Source organism: Pyxicephalus adspersus, chromosome 8, assembly GCF_032062135.1.
Source record: "Pyxicephalus adspersus chromosome 8, UCB_Pads_2.0, whole genome shotgun sequence".
In the NCBI taxonomy this organism is placed as follows: Eukaryota; Metazoa; Chordata; class Amphibia; order Anura; family Pyxicephalidae; genus Pyxicephalus; species Pyxicephalus adspersus.
Window position 1 is genome coordinate 21543960 of NC_092865.1, and position 19568 is coordinate 21563527.

A 19568-nucleotide genomic window follows, 5' to 3' on the forward strand; every position below is an offset into this window, starting at 1 on the left:
GGCCAATCCAGCCAACCTGGAATGGATCTGGACCAGGACTGAAAACATTTGCTAACAAATAGCAAATGACTTTTAGGAAATCCAAAACAGGTTTTTTGTATCACCCAGCTTTGGATTACCCAGGTTCACTGATGAAAGTGTATCTTTTCTAGCCTTAAAGAGCTATATTAAATCAAGCCCATGGTTTCCGGAAGAAACATATTGCTTGAGCTCATGTGGTTACTTTTACTTCTCTGCACAAAGAGCTACACCACCAATGTAAATGGAAAGGCAGTATTGGAAATGGTGTTGACCTGTGGTACGGTTTGTAGCTACAGGAGACTTAGCACCAGATTTCTAGGTACTTGGTAGTGGCTAACCATGAGTTTTGCATCCAGAAGTCCGAAAGGGGCTTTACTTTTGTTCCAATGTTATTTGACATTGAAAGCAGAAACGGGGTATTGGCAACTATATAACATTAGTGCCTCCACCTATCTACATGCATACAACTCTATTGCACACCCAATGATCCAATGTTCTGCATCTCCCCCTTCCCCAAGGGAAGTGATATACAGGGGATAAAAGAAGCCAATACAAACACAAATGAAGATGTTTAGTCTACTTACATTACAAATAAGTGAGTATACTTATTTCAATTGTAAATTAATAGAGAATACTAGATGTTTGTCCTAGCTCATGAGGAAAAACAAATATAATACAACCTGACTATTTACTTATTAGAAAGCTCAGGCAGGAAATATCTGGGTACAGAGCCCACATACATACAGATATTACTTAATCCACTTGTAAATGGCCAGATAGTGTGAACATTTTTTAAGTCTATAGACACCTTTACAATGAACCACAAAAAATTCCCATTGCAGCACCAGTGACCTTTATCTTACATGGGTGATTTAGTAAAGCTTGCAAATTCTTTGACACACCAGCAAAACTGTGTGCACTTCAAAGATCCAACTGAGTAAAGAGGATATGAGAAATGACCGGGTATTTGAAGTGAATATTAGAGCAAGTGTGCCACGTAGCAAGGAATCTAATGATTTTCCATGGGCAGCCGACACTTCCTTCCTTCTGCATTTACAGAATAAAACAGAAAAGTGTACGAATCAGAATAAAAACCACATATACCCAGTGAATCCAACTAGTTATAATAATACATCCAGATGGTATAATGTACAATGTAATAAGAACAATGGAAACATGCATTTCAATTTCATACTTTGACATTTCAGGATTAGCTGTCATTCTGCAGATATGTATTTTTATTCTGCTTTTGTATTACGAATTGGAGTAGGGATTGAAAATTTAACATTTGTCAGGCAACGTAATGCAAAAATAAAAGTACAAATAACAACGGAAAAAGCTGACAATAAATAGCCAAAAAATAGATTCTATAAGTATACAGCTGAGATGACCACTAATTGTTGCATGGTCTGAATATTTTATTCCAGTTCATTAGGAAGCTTGTTTTTACAGACACGAAGAGGAATGTAGGCCAAGTGTACCTGTAGGCTGCATACACATCTGAAATTGAAGTTTCTGTTTTCAGAAATTCCCCATGAATGTAGAGCATAAGCATCAGAAAACATGGGGAAAGGCATGAAATATCACTAGTTCTGCTTGAAGAACAGAGAAGCTTGCCGCTTTTCATTACATCAGAAACTAAAGTATGAATAATATGATGAAAAAATGTGATACTGATGTTTATTTCCTATGGTTCCCGTAATGAATTCCAATGACAATTGATATTCTAGTTCTGATTTGTTGCTGGCAAACTCACTAACACAATGACCAATAATATTTCTTTTGGCCTTGAAATATCACCACCAGGACACTGTATAAACCATAAAGGCACGGGTGGATCAGTGCTTCTGTCTACCTTTTGTGGTTAGATTCATTAAGAGGTGGAAGACATGTTGGGAAAATATGAAAACCTTTTTAATAGGTCACCCCATATAAAGGAACATCTCCTTTAATCTGGTATTTGATGGCTTGTACAGCTGGAAAGAATATGACACAGAGCCCATTCTTCATCCAAAAGCCCATACCAACAATAGTTTTTACTAAAATAATCATGTATCATAGGGAGAAGCTTGTACTAATGTACATAATTGTTCAGGTGTTTCTAGGGCAGCAGGATGAGAATAACCCCAGATCTGCCTAACAGTCATATCTATCACAAACCCATTGGATAGTGCCCCTGTCCACTGAATAATGTTTTTCGGGATGTTCTTCCAAAGAGAGAGTGATGCCTTTATCATGGATTCATGCAAACAAATATGTTGACTAGTGTTGGACGAATATCTCACTATTTGATTAGACAGCTATTCAATCGAATAGGGGGATATTGTTCTGAAGATCGACAGCTCCGCTCCCCTGATTGCTTTTGCAGCCCTTTAGTAGTTGTATGTGTTCTTGGATAGAGAAACTCTAACCAGGAAAAGAAATAGTGCTCCTGTATTGGCTGAAGAAAACTTTCCTTAGTCAATCAGAGAGCACTAGGGGTTTTGAATGGGGGGACTTCTCCCTATTTAACCTCTGCCGGGGATCGCACACTGTTCTCAATGAATGTGACCGTGGCCGCATTCATTGAAAGATCCCCGGGGCACTAGAGGCTAAATGAGGACAAGGAAAATCCTCATGACGCTTGAGCTGTCATCAGGGTTTACCTTTCCCCAGCCACTCACAGAGAACTAGAGATGATGAATGGGGAAACTTGTCCCCATTTAACCTCTAGTGCCCGGGGATCCCACACTGACAGGAGGATTCCCAGGGCTGTGCAGCTGTGGGAATCATCCTGTCATTATGGGATAACCTGTAAAAAAATAAAAGTTAGTTCAAATCACACACATTCAATAAATTATTTTTTTTAACACATTTTGAAATATAAAGTGAGGTGTGACCCAACTGACTGAGGATGAACAGGGGCCACCATTGTATTGCTTGTGTAATTTACCTTGCTGTGCTGTGGTATGGGGTTGTGTGATTTCCAGCAATGCATAAACAGAAATACAAATCTCTTGGCAAGTTGCATAGCTCTAATATATGACCTTTAACTGTGTATTTAGCTGATTGCCTCCATTTGGGTATTTAAATAATGGAATAAAATAATTGTTATAATAAAACAAGTTTATGTAAAATGTTATAGATGAGAATGTATGCAAGAAGCACCTTGCTAATCGAAAGTGATAAAAGGTTTGTTCCCTGATTTATATGGCACCATTACTTTTTAGGAAACCTGGCAAACTACCCAAGACTTCCATTTTTTCAATAGTATAGTTTGCCTTCTTGTACCCTGGCAGCATGAACTGTGCATCCTAATTCCCAGGTCCACCCACTTGTCACTACTAGATTGCTTCCACTTATTCTCTATATACTGTACATTTTGGAGAGAAATTCATCTTGAAAATGTCTATCTGTAATATTATAGCTCGCTCAGGGAAAGTAAACTGCTTCATTTTCCATAATAATGATGATGACAATCTTTGCCATTACTGCGTCTTACCCTCTGGACTAAAGTGTTACTGTTTTCCCTCATTAAAATACATATTTATTGTATATTACCTATTACAACTGTGCAAATGAGTAACAGCAAAACAGATACTATATTATGTTTCTAAATTAACTAAATAAAATCCCTTTTCTTTTTTCCTTTTCTTATATTACATCTGCCTCCATTAAACATATCTAAACCCCATATAAAAGTGTAATGTATTGCAGCTTACCAGGTCATTGATGTGGTGGCTGCATTAGTTTAATCCAACAATAGGATATCAATACTTAAATTGGTGTGTTAGCTTTACAAACTAACACACCAACATAAGTATCCTTTATAAAAAAAAATAAAATAAAAAAAAAATAGTCCAATGAAAACTGTAGCCACATGGCTGAAAATGAAATGCGGTAGGATGGTGTTAAAGATTTGTGAATAAAGCCATTTCCATCTCAGGCTGACAATACTCATTAGGGGGCCTAGACTTGTAGTCCAAAATACATTGCTGCTATGTGCAAAGTAACAGCAAACTGCACTGGAGGTCAATGGATCTGATTTAATAAAGCTCTCAAAGGCTGGAGAGAATACACTTTCATCAGTGAAGCTGAGTGATCCAGAAAACCTGGAAAGGATCAGTTTCGAGATTGAAAACATTTGCTAACAAGTAGCAAATTACTTTTAAGAAATTAATTCCAGGTTTGCTGGATCACCCTACTTCACTATTGAAAGTGTATTCTCTCCAGCCTTGTGAAGCTTTAATAAATCAGGGCCAATGTGTTTGCTTGTGTTTGCAGTGGTGGTGTGGTCTTTTCTCTAGAAAAGGAAATCAATGGGTAGAAGCAACATGATGCTTCCAGGAATTGTGCCTTAACTGCAACACAACCACATGCAAATACACGCACAAAACAGTTCCCAATTACTCCCATTAGGATGAATGAGAACAAATGAGCACATTGCAGACTAAGGAGAGGATACACTTTGAGCAGTGAAGCTGGGTGATCCAGCAAAACTGGAATGGATTTGGTCCAGGGTTGAAAACATTTGCTAACAGATAGCAAATGACTTTTAAGAAATCCATTTCAGTTTTGCTGGATCACCCAGCTTCACTGCTCAAAGTGTATTCTCTCCAGCCATGGAAAGCTTTAATAAACCAAGCCCTGAAAGAGAGGCCCTGCTATATCGGGTCTGATTTATTGAAGCTCTCCAAGGCTGGAGAGGATACACTTTTAACAGTGAAGCTGGGTGATAAACAAATCTGGAACTGATTTCTTTGAAGTCATTTGCTATTTGTTAGCAAATGTTTTCAATCCTGGACCAAATCCATACCAGGTTTGCTGGATCACCCAGCTTCTCTGATGAAAGTGTATCCTCTCCAGCCTTGAAGAACTTTAATAAATCAGGCCCATTGTGTTCATGGAGAACCATTGTCATACCAAGGCAGGAAGTGTTTTAAGTACAGAACACCCAACCCCCACCATACCTTTTTCTGCAGAACACAAGGGGTAGGTGATCTGTAACCCAGAGAAAGTGCTAATTGATCATCAGCAAAGATAGTTGGAAGTTATCAGCTCTATGAGTAGTGATATCTCCTTGAAAAGTTATACCAGAATATTTAGATGGGAGCAAAAAAAGTCAAATTCATTGTTAGGGTTTACATAAACTTGGCAATTTGAAAGGAAGATGATTAGGTTTCTATAGTGTATCTAATCCCTGGAAGTTCAGTTCCCTCTCTTTTTATCGGTTTTATACACAATGCTGTCTAGTAACTAATAATAGTCCCAACCTGATTCACTCAAGCATATTCATCAGGAGAAACGTTTTTGTAAACTCTGTAATTAGGCGCTGGTGCATTGTGATTATAATCTTAGTTACACAGTGGCATGGTATTATAAAATAAAGGTATGATGTTTTAACATTTTTTCTATTGAAATATTATATCAGGAGTTCCCTGGCACCTTCTTTTCAGGGTTCACCCATTGTTAAAGTTTGAGAAAGTCCACATTGAGCCTTTATACACCAACAAGCTCTGATGAAGTAGGCAAGGTCTGGCCCCTAAAGTGGGTTTGATTCTTGTATAACCATTGATTCATTGTATTTTAGTAATTTAAAGTTGCTGACTTGATGTCCACATACCTTACATACAACAAAACACTTATTTATAAGCAATGAGAGTATTCTTGGTTACCAGTGCTACACTATAGGTGTGCAGACCCAGGACCTCCAATACTAATAGCCTAGCAGAGGACTCCCAGAGGGATATAAGAAATGGAAATATCAGCTTGGGTTAGACAAATGTTGTTTAGGTCCAATACAGATGCTAGTTAATGTACAGCGTTGCGTAATATGTTGGCGCTACATAAATCCTGTTTATTAATAATAATAATAGTTATAGTGTAGGTATGTGTAACACACACTTTGCAGCACTGTTCTATAGGCATTCTAACACACAACAATGCACAAATGTCCATAACACACAGATTTGAACAATCAATGTTTGTGTTGTGCTGCCTTAATACAACTTAGTTTAATGCACCCGAACAGTGTAAACGTGGCCTTAGTACAGGTTGTAACAAAACAAGAAACGGTGAAGTGCTTTATATGATTTTGATGGGGAAGGTAGCAGGAAAAGAAATCCTCCCTGCATTGTTCTGCATTGTTGGGTCAAAGCTGAAAGCTCCTGCTAATAAAGAGACTTCTTGGAGCTTGAGCTGTGTAAATAGAAGAAGCAAGCCTGCCATCCACTCATTACAAAAATATCACTTTTAGGGGAACTCAAAGTTTAATAATTTTCTCAAGGAGCCCTTGTGTTCTTTTTTCTTTCCCATGGTGACTCAAACCTGAACAGCACAGAGTTTATCCCAGGCAACTACTATGAGAAATACTCAATTCATAACAAATACAAGCTGAATGACACCAACTTTCTCTAATAATCTCAGAATGAAACTTTCTCCTTGTGGTATTACCAGTGTGGTATTACCCAATCAGAAAACAGGAAGCTTACATATCTTATACACAATCAATTTATAGTAGCAAGTTAATTGCAAATAATTCTGTATTGTTTCCTGGTACAGTCCCATAGTTGGGTCAAAAGAAAGTGACATCTTTGTAATATTCATTCATTCAAAAAAACAAAAACAAAAAAAAATGCTAAATAATTAAAAGACACAATACTTTTTAGAAAGCTATGGCAATATTCCCTTCTGATCCCCATAGTCAATATATTGCTGGTATCAATATTCACATACATACAGCCCTTTTTTATTACGTCCATGAAAAGACCTCTCCATATTTACAAGAGCTATTACAAGCTATTACAAAAAAATACATTTTGTGAAGATTGCCCTAGTACCCCAGTGACCTTAAAGTAAAGTCATTTTTACTAAAATTGCAGCATGGAATATATATATTTATATATATATATATATATATATATATATATATATACCCTGTTTCCCCGAAAGTAAGACCTACCCCGAAAGTAAGACCTATCACTATTGTCTCAACCTGCCCTAATATAAGAGCTACCCCGAAAATAAGACCTAGGAGAAAAAGAAAAAAAAAAAAATAGTACTTACCGAGTTCTTTCCCTGTGAAGGCAGCGGGAGTGCACACTCCGGAGCCGCACAAGCCGATGCTTTCCTTGTAGTTCCGACTCCTGTCACAGGCGGAGTGATACTACATGCACTTCGCCTGTCAGAAGCCAGAACTCGGGATCGCGTCTTCCGATAAGGTAAGTTTTTTTTTTATTTTAACCATCACCAAACTTACCCTTAGGCTGCGTACACACATTTGACTTTTTGTGTCGTTGGACTTTCCAACTCTCACAATTCTTTCCAACGACAAATGACTGAAACGTATCTTCTCTATGGAGAGGGGATGAGAGAGAATGAGCAAGCCGCACTCTCCCATTCACTTGTATTACAGTCGTTATAGATCCGCTAGGATGGATCACTGAAGCCCCGAAGCGATAATCTGACAGATATGCATTGCCTTAGACTCCAATATTTGACACTTCCTTAAAAGTTTTTTGTGCACTGGTCCTCATGTTTTAGTCCTATGTTGCCTGTAGCATCCAAAGCCTTCCATTTTCTAACCTGCTCTAGAAAATGACCACTGGAATTTAAAGGCAAATGGTGACAACTCTCCTTATCTCTAATTTTTAATCACTGGCATAGAGTGATCAGAAGGGGACAATCAATGGAACATGAGTGATCATGAGTGACTTTCAACAATAAATGTGTACTGTAGTCTTCTTCATGGAAAAATAAGACATCCCCTGAAAATAAGACCTAGTGTGTTTTTGGGAGCCAAAAAAAATATAAGATAGTGTCTTATTTTCGGGGAAACACGGTATATAGCCCAACTAAAATTTCTAGTTCAAGATGCCAAACAAATTCCATGTGCATTAAAACAAGGGTGTACAGAAAAGAAGAAAAGCCTTCCCTCCGCCTGTATTTTGCCACCCCCCAAGTGGAGGAAGTGGTCTCTCTGCAGAGATCTGACAAGACCACCGTTGAAAAGCTAAATCTTTCCAAGGCATAGGCTTTGCAGAGTTATGGGTCTCACTCAGTGGATGACTGCTGGACTTCTGCAGAGAGTAATACCTCCAAAGGGTGAAAATTCCTTCTCTACAGTATGTTAGGAGCCGGGTGTCTTCTGCACAGCATGTGGCTGATTTCTAAAGAAAACTAACTGTCAATTCTTCTCAGTTTGTATAGAATACACCCCCTTGGGTAGAACCAATGACAAAAGCAGATTGTTTTTGTGTTTGCAGGATAAGAAAACTAGTATAATGCCTGCTGAGCATGTGTAAATGCCTTTCTGGGGGAATTCCCTGTTGCTAGCATTAGCCAAGAGCAGGAATATGTCAATATGTAACTGGCCAATGTGTATTGGGTGTTGTGAGCCATGTAAGCTAATTTTAGGCATGCATTTAAACACACTCACAGCCACCCCCATTCAACTGAATATGAGTGGGTAGGAGCTATTTTGTGCAGGTGCTTGCAGACTGTTGCATTCTTGTTGTGGTGTGGTTCCTGGAAGTAACATGTTGCTTATGGCCGTGTGGTTGTATTTTTCATCGTCTGGAAGGGGAATCACACCCCAACCACACAAGCAATGTATGTCCTGGGCACCTAGGGGAAGTTTGCTAAGCATGCAGGAGTGGTAAATTTAGGATCCAGGACTGCACTTCTGAATGAGGTCCCAGGGATCTCCTACATTTACAGCAACTAGGGAGGTCTGCATTAAAGTGAACCTGCCTCTGCACCATGATTCAGCAAAGCAATGGTTCAGGTTAAACTTTTATCAAGATTTTTTTGCCCAAAATGTATAAACCCCTGGAATCTCATCATTCATGGGGAGTCAGAATATGAAAATTTGACACGTGAATTTATGGATGTGTATATATAAATTAGTCTTATTCTGTCTGTTTTTTATTAATTTATTTTAACATAAATAACTGTCATTGGGAAATATATCTTTACCATTGCTGAACTTTTTATGTTATTGCATGGTCCAAGTTCTTATGCTGATCTATTGACTTCATTACTTTCAAAGAAAGAAACAAGTCTACTGATCAGTTGGAGAAAAGTTTCTGTCTGTACACTTGTTTTGGATTAGTGATCAGTGATGATAAAGTACTGAATTAGTAGGGTCAGTTTGGCAGACATGTAATTAGATTGTTCTATTGGAACATTCAGCAGTAGCAACCCCCATGTTTTTATATGGAGTTTCTTCAATGAAACATGCTAAACCCAATGGGCCTGAGAACAAAAATGACATTTCAGTTGTGAGCAGAGGAAGGAAGTTAAAGAGATCTCACTGTTGAAAACAAAACACTGAGAATTATACAGTGATAGATGATGGGCCCCTAAATTTGCTGTTGAAATATTGACTTTTGCGCTGGACTGAAAAAAAAGTAGCTATAGACTTGTGGACATAATTTAGACACCATATTGTCATTTCATGTAGGTGCACATTCTGGTTGCCCGAACATTCATGTTGGTGGAAGAGTATGCAAACCTTTCCCATTGGTGCTGAAGCAGCCCTCCAAAAAACTCCAAATGGGCCAACCAACTACTGTAGCCCTAGCATTGAAGTTTTTTTTCTTACTAAAACACCTGACCATTGGCATTCATGTTTCTTACCAACTCATAAGGGTATTTTGCTCATTCCAAGCTGAGGGAAGTTTGTAGCAGATTTGCCCATCCACATTCAGACATAGGTGGTCAAGACAGCTTACAACCAACTGTAATATTTTGGGTCCAATCAAAGATTTTGTGGAATCTATAAACTTTTCATGCATTTCAACAATTCACTTTACAAACAGATAATATTAGGCCTTCCAAATTGTTGGCAAAGAAAATCTAAATAACCTATTGCTGATGATAACCAATTGAAGATTTTCTAAAAAGACATCCAACTAAACCACATATGGTGAACCTTGACTCTCATAAGAGTACAAAAAGTTACACTGTAATAGTAAGTGACTGAGCCACTAAGAATGAGATATCTGACCTATGTCCTCAGTGACCCGATCGCTGATCCTCACAGTGGAAAGGAAATCCCTGGTAGCCTTGTATGACACAGAATGAAATACTTATCACTTAGTCAATGTTTTTTTCACAGATAGACTGTCCCCATGTAACATTCAGCATGCAATCTTTACATTACAAGAAAACATTTTTTGGGATGAGATTTGCAATGATCTTAAGTGGACTTTTTTTCTCTCTGGCCGCTGGACCAACTTCACACATCAATCGACCCAATTTAACAAGCACGCCTCTGGCCAAATCTGGAGTGCAGAATTAAGGCAGATGCGCTTTTCATCTCTGAAGTGTCAGACTGCTCAAATACAGATCCAACAGCACACAACTGATTAGGAAGATAATTACAATTTTCTGTAGCCAAATCGTTTTAATATGATAGTAGATGTAGGACAAAGGCTGCCAGAAGAGATGTATAGAAAATAAGATTTTTCTTAGACTTAACACTAAAAATGTAAAAGAAACTTCAATTTTATATATCAGTGAGGATCAAAGGATCAGGCCAAGACGAATAGAGTATGCAAATGCCACATCTGCCAGGTAAGTCTTAGTTCATAGTTATAGCAGGATACACAACTATCCAGAACTAATATCATTTATTAGGACAAATATGAACAAGAGTGCAGAAACTAAAGGTAACCATTCCCAATTTCTGTTTATTACTATTCTAGATTTAAAAAGATGATATTTAATTGGGTAATAAGAGTTCCTGCACTCCGGTATGAACATGTGGGCCCAGTTTTGGCCAAAGCTCCAGCAGATATGTAAATTGGCCATGGGTCCAGAGGGTACATCCCACCAGGACATATAAACAGCAGTCTGGAGTATCAAGAACGCAGAAGTACGCATAGTTTGCAGACTCTACATGCCTCCCATCTTTCTATTTTAAAGTAGAGTAGCCTTTTATGGATTTGATGACAAAGGCAACGTGTATAATTACGATCCATATCTTGTTGGGCCTGGTATAAGAGCTGCATAAAATGTGTGTATTTATTAGCACAGATTCCCTGCGACACACCGCACAGGATGATGTGTGAACATGGGTGAAGGGTGAAAGGATGCAGGTTACACACTTACCCAGCACAAAGTAAGGCAGCTCTGTATTCTCCAGATCGTCAGCTACCGCAATCTCCCCCGGGAAGTCATTCCGGACGGAGAAGAGGAGCTTGGGCTCGGAGGCAGAGGGGCTGTGCATGATGCTGAGGTCGTTCTCTCGGAGGAAGGGGAGAGCTGAGACGGTGATGCTCTTCATCTTGCACTCCAGCTCCCTGGATGAATCCTCTTCTCCGTCACTTCTTAACAGGAGCTGGGAACCGGCCAACAGCAGCACCCAGAAAGCACCGGCAGGAGCCATCTTTAGTCTTCCAATACTTCCTCCTGTCTCCTAGCTGCAGGCACACAGAGCCTTTAGTATCTGCACACACAGAGTCTACCTATCACATGTAACGCACGGTTTCCCTACGCTGGATGCAAATGCACATGAAGCCGGAGTCCACCAATAAAAAAAGGTGACAAGAGTGCTAAGCTGTCCATGCACACATGCGTGCCTGCCTAGTCCTCCTACTTTGCAGATGAGCTGACTCTTCTCATCCAACCTGTCAGGAATTATTCACCGGGTGACACTCAATATACAATAACAGCATTCGCTATGTGCCTTGGTGTCAGCAAGTGCAAAGCCATTACATTATTCATCATTGCCTTGAATTAGACACATGCACCTTGTATTTCCATGGAGGATGGACTGCTACAATCCTTCACTGCAGGCACCAACACACACTCATGTCCCTTTCCTACCTGACAGCTTGTGTAACCCCCTCACAATGCAGAAATTCCCTTAGAGCCCATTCATGTCCAAAGCATCTGCCTTTAACTCCTCAATACACCTTCATAGAGACGCACAGTAAGACATCCTAAGCCACATCTGCCTATCACCTCTGCCCATCTGTCTTGCTTTAGATTTCTTCCCTCCTCTCCTTCCCTCCCTCCCCGCCTGTGCCTTTCTTCCTAGAATCCCAGCTCCCTGTGTCTCTGGCTGGGGTGAGGGAAGAAAGCCCTTGTTTATTTCCCAGGGCACAGCAACAAGGAGCAGCTCAGTGCAATGGAGAGCCTGAGCCAGGCAGTGATTTCTTTTGTCTGTAGGCAGAGGGGATTGGAGGAATATGAAAGGAGGATGAGATAGAAGAGAGAGCTGGAAGGAGGGGATGGATGTGAGAGAGGGAGGGATGGATGGATGGAGCTGGTTTGGAGTCACTATAAATGCAGAATAATTCTTGTAAGGTTTGCTGAATTCAAATGATTTGCCCAAATGCACAGTGTGGAATGGATGATGCTCAATGATTCCCAGCCAATAAGGTTCAAATTCATAATACTGAAGTTATACTGTGGTCCCCAGACTACTAGAGTCACCTGCAAATCCTTATCATATCACCTGCCCGATTACATCTATGTATACATGTTACATACACAGGTGAGCACAGATTAGTCTATTAGTAAGGATGGTGAATACAGACAGGGTTTAATGTTTTCACCCAATATTCACTCAAGTTTTTAATTTAATTTTTAGGAAAAAAAAATATTTATATAACACTTTGTCTACACTATCTTTTTCCTGTCCTGATGAGTGTCTCTTTTCCTCTGTATATAATATATATGAGGGCTTTAGTATCACCGGACAGTATTATGCTAACCTCCTGGATCAGCTGAAGGAGGCAATTAAGACAAAACGCCGTGGAAAGTTAACCAAAGAAATCCTTTTTTTGCAGGACAATGCACCTGTGCACACGTCCAACGTTGTGGCTGCCAAATTGAAATCCCTGGGTTTCCAATTAGTCCACCATCCTCCCTACTCACCTGACCTGGCCCCTTCAGACTTTTATCTGTTCCCAAATTTGATGAAACACCTGAAGGGGCAACAGTTTGAGGACATTTCTGATGTTAAGATGCTGCTGAGAGCTGGTGTGTGGGCCAACCAAAGGACTTTTATTTGAATGGTCTAGAAAAGTTGCAACTACACTGTACCAAGTGCATCAGTCTCAGGTGGGAATATGTTGAATAAATGTGTTATTTCATAACTCTGGCTCTCTTCTTTCTGGGCAAAGCCAGGAACTTCTCAGCATCCCCTCCTATATACACACACACAAAATATATACATAAAACACACACACACATATATATATGAAATCACTATTACTCGGTCTGAGTTAGAAATAGATTCTTGAGACTAAGTGTGACTCGTTTCACTACCATCTGACATTCGGGGAATGGGACTTTGTTGCTAGGACGCGCCTCTGGACTGTGACTGCCTCATATGCACAAGTTTAAGTTTTTTTAAAACAGTTTTAAGGTCTACAGTACATTAGGAAATCAGCCAGTCTGAATTTGGTGTATTAGACTACTTATTTTGCCTGCTATGCAAAATTAGTATTATTTCCTATAACTACTAACACTGCAGTTTACCATCCTAGTGCCAGTTTACTGTGCCATTACCCCCTTTTTTATGGTATATGTTTGGATTGGGTGTTTTTATGTAGTGTGTTTCTTCTTACATAGCTCCTGCAGAACAACTTAGCATTATATTTCAATCTCTTCTACTATCTGATAGTGGTACAATAGTCTATATTGATCAGGGAGGTACGTACTTCTGAGATTTTCAATATGAAGACCCGTGTATCTTCCTCTTTGGATAAGCTGTAGATATAAAGTAAAAAAACGTTTCAGAAAAAAACAGAGCCATAAGTTGACATGATTTTGGGGCATATTCCAGTTTGTGGCAAATAGAACTTGGATATGTTGAGCCTCATATAAGCCATACATTCTATATTAATAATGTGTTCAGAAAGTGATAAAGAAAATATTGGTATATTAAAGAAAGAAAATCACGTTACATAAAACCAACAATTTAAAATGTAACTGTTGCTTTGATTTGAATTGTTGTATCAAAGAATGTATATCCAAAGAATAACTTTAAACCATAGGACCTCAAAAGTACATTTCTAAGATGCCCAGTGGTAACAGTGGTAACTAACTTGTAGTTCCCCGATCATATTCTCCACACATGGACGATCAGTGGGGAAGACCCATAATGCAGCCATATTCACACCTCTTTAACACTGGTGAACAGAGGTAGGTAGGTAGCTGCTAATACACTTGTGTTAATGTTCCTTTTCACTAAATGCCACTGTAACTGAACACTTACAAATTGTATTAAAAAATAAACCGCAATTTTACATTTCTTTGGCTAAGAAGAGGACTGGCAACCTTTTGCTGCTCTAGTCCCATAGAAGCTGCATGATCTAAATATATAGTCATGTCCTTGAATATATCAGAACCATACAAATATGTAACATTTTACAAATATGTATGAAAAGGGATTGTCATGGTTTTCACTATTACATTGAGCATGGGTTACTATCCAAGTCACTTTATTTTAGTATGATCCACCTTTGTCCTTGTTGGCCTTCATAGTTCCAAGAGAATTCTGTAGATAACAAAAAATAATGTACTGCCTGAAGACATTTCCAAAATGTGTTTTCATGGAGTCATTGTATCTGGGATATGCCTTGCTTTTCTTGTAAAACATTATTTTACCAGCAGTGTGCAAGGAAACTGAATTAAAAGACTGTCAACTGTGTATCCTAATTTACAATATTATGCTTTTCAGCAAACATATACAACTGGCATATAGTGCACAGACTGGATCAGAAATATATTTATGTGACCCCACTGTTCTATGTACTATACCTGACCATGTCATTCCTGCTCCCATTCTTGGAAATGACCAATGTTCTCTTGCTCTCCCCTGGTCTCCCTGCATAATATGCAAGTTTATCTTGAGTCCTCCTACAGACCACAGAACTGACCCAGCCCTCTCCCAATGTACTTTGCTGGTATGCTTTTTGTTTGACAACATTTATCAACAAAGATGACACATTGCTATATGATTGTTATATATGCTATACATAATTCTCTCTTTTTATTTATTTTTTTATGTATACGTAATACAATATCACTTCACACATAATTCTCAGTATCTGTATTTATTCTGTTTATGTAACTTGGCTATTAGCAATTTTCTTGTTTGCTACATTAACAGTAATTCTTGGCATTTCTTATTTATTTACTAAGGGTGCTTTAAAGTAACAATTTTTGTGTTTTAGATCTAATTCTGTATGCCTTTGATTATTATTGATTATGATTTGATATATTGATGGTCGATGATAAATCGATGATCAATGTAAATGTCTACACTTCATTGGTGCTTAGTGGGAGAAGGGTTCCAGAGTGTCTTCTTAGATTGATGGTCTGTTAAATGGAACCTGTGATTGGTATTTAGTGGGAATAGGCCGTTTTATTTTGGTGGTCTGCGGAAGAACCCTTGTAACTGGTGTTTAGTGAAAGAGAGCAATCTTTCATTGGTGGAGTTAGGAGATGCTTATTTAGCAATTCTGCTTGCCACTGTTATCTAGTGCAGTGGTCCCCAACCTTTTGGAGCTCACAGACTACTAAATGCATGGACTCCGGTCCGTGCATGCACGGGGAGCCTTGTGTCACTCAAAGAGGACGAAACTTCTCCCGGAGTGACGTCATGATACCAGAATCTGCCCACCCTCCCATCGCAGGGTCACAACCTGCCCACCGCCTTGAGCCTGCAATGCATATCGAAATGCGTATCGAAAACATGGCCCACAGCTCTGGCCAGTTCACCCCCAGCAGGGTGCTTTTTCTGACCCTGTGGGGGGGGGGATGAACCGGACAGGGCTGTGGGCCATGTTTTCGACATTCATTGCTAGCTCAGGGAGATTGAACCAGCCAGAGCCACAGCCCACCTGTCAGATGGACTGGGGGTTGGGGACCCCTGACCTAGCATCCCTGGCATACACACTGGGACTGTGTGAAGCTGGAAAGGATTAGAGGGTATGTGTTGCAACCAATGAGTAGATTAGCTCCTAGGTATGGTCTTGTCCTGCCATTGGCTGCTAGTCCTGTATAGTTCTCAAATCCCAGTCATTAGTTGTATGGCCTGTTTGTGGTATGATTTTCTGCTGGATTACCTTTTGCCAACCCTTGTTTTCTGACCCTATGATTTTTTGCTGCCTGGACAGACCTTTGCCTGTGACCTTGAATCTGCTTTTTTTTTACCCCTTGGATACTTTGGCGGGCTGACCTGGATGTATGGCCCCTGGTTTTGTTACCTGGACTCTGCTGGACCCTCCTGAACTGCTTTATTTGTAGATCTCCTGGAAACTGATCCTGGACTGTCTGACCTTCCATTATGTCCCCTGTCCTGCTCCAGTGGGCCCTTGTTTCCAGACACTATCCTTTTTACATAGAAGTCCTGGGGCCAATTGTGTGCTGGGAAGGTGCAACTAGCCTCCTGAGGGTGAACAGGGACTTGCTATAGGTCAAGACCATGGAATAACCCTAATGGTTGGTGTTTAGTAGAAGAGGGCCTTATTACATTGGTGGTCTGTAGGAAAAATCCTTATATATGGTGTTTAGTGGTAAATTTATTTTTACAATGGTGGCAGTGGTCAAAGGAATTCATATTATTTGTGTGAGTGGAAAAAGAGCCAATCATTGCTATTCAGTTGGACTTAACTGAGCATGCTCATTTTCTAGCTGCCAGCTTTGCTTGGGGATATCATCACTGGAACTATATGTATGCTGTTGAATGAAGATCCTTTGGAATACATCTGCATGGGGATACTTGGGAAGAGGTTCGTGTCTGTTACTGAGCTCAGCTATGGCAAGAAGGGGAGATACATTTCCAAGAGAAAATGCTATATGTATTTCCTAATATATTGCATATTTCATTGACTATAAAGAGACACTGGACTTTGATAAGCCCCCTTATTATTAAAAGGTGCATTTTGTAAAAAAAAAAATATATATATTGTTGTAAATGGTGACACAAATGTACCTACAAAGTTTTAAAGTATCGCTTCGGTTGCAGTAATGTGCATCAAACATGAGTATTTTAGCATGATTTAATGCACTGCAGTCTGTGTGCTCTGGTGCTATTAATTAGGAATGACACCCCAACACACAACTACAGCAGCACTTTGCAATGCATATATTATGTGTAGTAATATACATTAAATATAGGGCTGTGTACATTTTATGGGTTGTTGCTGAACATTAATTTGGATCAGCCTCTGCAGCACAATCTGAGTTAACAAATGAAATAGTGCAGCTGGTAACACACTGAAATGACATGCAAAGATTTGAAGAGGGCTATATACAATTTTGATAGATCCGCTTTAAAAGAAGTCTAATAAAACAGTAAAACAACATAATACAAAACTTTGGTCCTCTGGGCTCAGTCCTCACAGTCCTTCCATCATTGTGCCCTATAATGCATTTGTAGCACACTGTATACTCAACTAAATCTCAATATTCTCTGAATCAATTTTAGTCATATTAAGTGAATTTGTTTAGCGTGAAGAAGTATGACAACATTTCCCCCAACAGGTAAATAAAATACATTATAAACCATAAGAGTAAAACAGTCACTGCACAAGCTGCACCTGTAGGCACGTGTTTTTCACAGCTGCCCAGTGTATTGAATCACATTTTATTGTTGTGGGATTTCACGCTCCTGCAGATAATTCATCTTTTATTTTTGTTCAAAGCATGAGATTCGATGCTGCCACAGTCCTAAAAATTGAATGATTTTCTTCATGTGGATACAATGCTGTCCCCTGGCACATTTTGTAACATAATGTCACTCCTTTGGTGGTCTATATAGGTTGATGTTTATTGTACCTCAAAGTAAGACAATTTCATTTTGTCCAATTTAAGTGCCGAATCCACAGGTGCAAAGTGAGTTTGGCCAAAGAACAGCGCAGAGAACAGCTCCTTAAAGCTACACGTTCAACAGCTTGGGCTTGACTGTGTAGAGCTTAGAGAGCTTATACCAATCTGGACCAGATTTATGAAATACTAGCTTACCAAATGCAACAAAAATAAATCCAATATTGTTGTAATAAAATGATACAGTATTAAAATAAATTTGAACGTACACCACAACAACTTTCATCTAAAATCACAATGCAATGTGTTTAAATATAAATGGGAAGCCCAGTAGCTGCAGGAGCGGGTCACACTTTCTGGTCTGATACACAATCTAAAACCATGTACAGATGCTAGATCACGCCAGGTGAAAAATAGAGCACTGTACAGAGGTCTTTTGATGTCATTCAGTGATTAATATTTATATATTGCTGGTATATTATGCATCACTTTACTTGGTCATGTCACTTACCGCCCCTGAGAGAAGGTCTTACACTCTCATGCACCTACCATAACCATATGTCATTAACACAAGCAGATAGGGCCCTGACCCTGGGACCTGGATCTATAAAGCCAAGAGTTCTAATTACTGAGCCAATCGTGCTGTTCTAGTGATCATTTAACCTCCCTGGCGGTCTGAATATGTCCGTATTTTTATGTCAAAAGTGGTACATTGTTTTGGATGGAAATTTGTTGTTTAGTATTTGAAGCATGTAATTCTTACGAATAACTACCAGGTATGATACATGTGAAACACAAATCATAAGTTAAAATATAATAAATAATTATACATTTTACAATGTAATCTGCTTTTAAATATCCCACCAGGCCACGCCTCCTCAGCGTACCGAAGCTTCACGCATCACATTGATCAAGCCGAGGATATGATGCAGAAGCCGGCCGGAGTGTGGCTTGGGGTTACCGCTTTTGGTATATAAAATTCACCCCGAGCCAGACTCAAGAACACCATCAGGGGGTTGTTCAGGGGGGTCTAAATATCTCTTTGTTTGTTTGTTTTAAATTGATGACCTACAAAGGCTTTTGTTGGCTTTGAACAATTTTGGGTAGCTTACTTTCTTGCCCATTGTTAAATACAGGCTTGAGGCTGTGATTTGAGACTTGGATTCATGGTCCAGGATTCAAAACATTTGCTAGCAAAAATGACTTTGAGGAAATCCATTGCAGGGTTGCTGCATCACCCAGCTTCACTCATGGAAGTGTATCCTCTCCAGCTTAGGAGAACTTTTATGAGGCCCTTGGTATGTTTGGTATCGATGTGGATCTATTGCATTTCCTAGGAGGAAGGTAAAACATATAGCAGGTAATTCTAGCCCAGCTCACTACACAACATCAAGCTGGGCCTGATTTATTAAAGCTCCCCAAGGCTGGAGAGGATACACTTTCATCAGTAAAGCTGGGTGAACCAGCACACCTGGAATAGATTTCTTAAAAATCATTTGTTAGCAAACGTTTTCAATCCTGGAACAAATCCATTTTAGGTTTGCTGGATCACGCAGCTTCACTGATGAAAGTGGATCCTCTCCAGCCTTGAGGAGCTTTAATAAATTAGACCCTCGGTCTTACACAGCTGCCAGTAGGAATGCTGCTTCAACCACTGGCTTCAAGACCAAACTCTCCTATGCTGAGTCTACAAAAGACATTTCCTTCCAATACATTCAGTACATGAGTACTTCTGAATATATGAGCATTTGCCTACTGGAATTACTTGCTCTATGTCT

General features: G+C 39.4%; 1 protein-coding gene across 2 annotated transcripts in view; it reads right to left on the reverse strand.

Annotated features, from left to right (window-relative positions):
* ASTN1 (astrotactin 1) overlaps window positions 1-11956 on the reverse strand; it is a 330666-nt gene extending 318710 nt beyond the window's left edge. For both annotated transcript variants that reach the window (XM_072419736.1, XM_072419735.1), the window contains exon 1: window positions 11116-11956. In XM_072419736.1, coding sequence (XP_072275837.1) covers window positions 11116-11392 — 277 coding nt within the window. In that variant the 5' untranslated portion in view covers window positions 11393-11956. The remainder of the gene's footprint in view (window positions 1-11115) is intronic.
* Between the last annotated feature and the right edge of the window lie 7612 nt (window positions 11957-19568).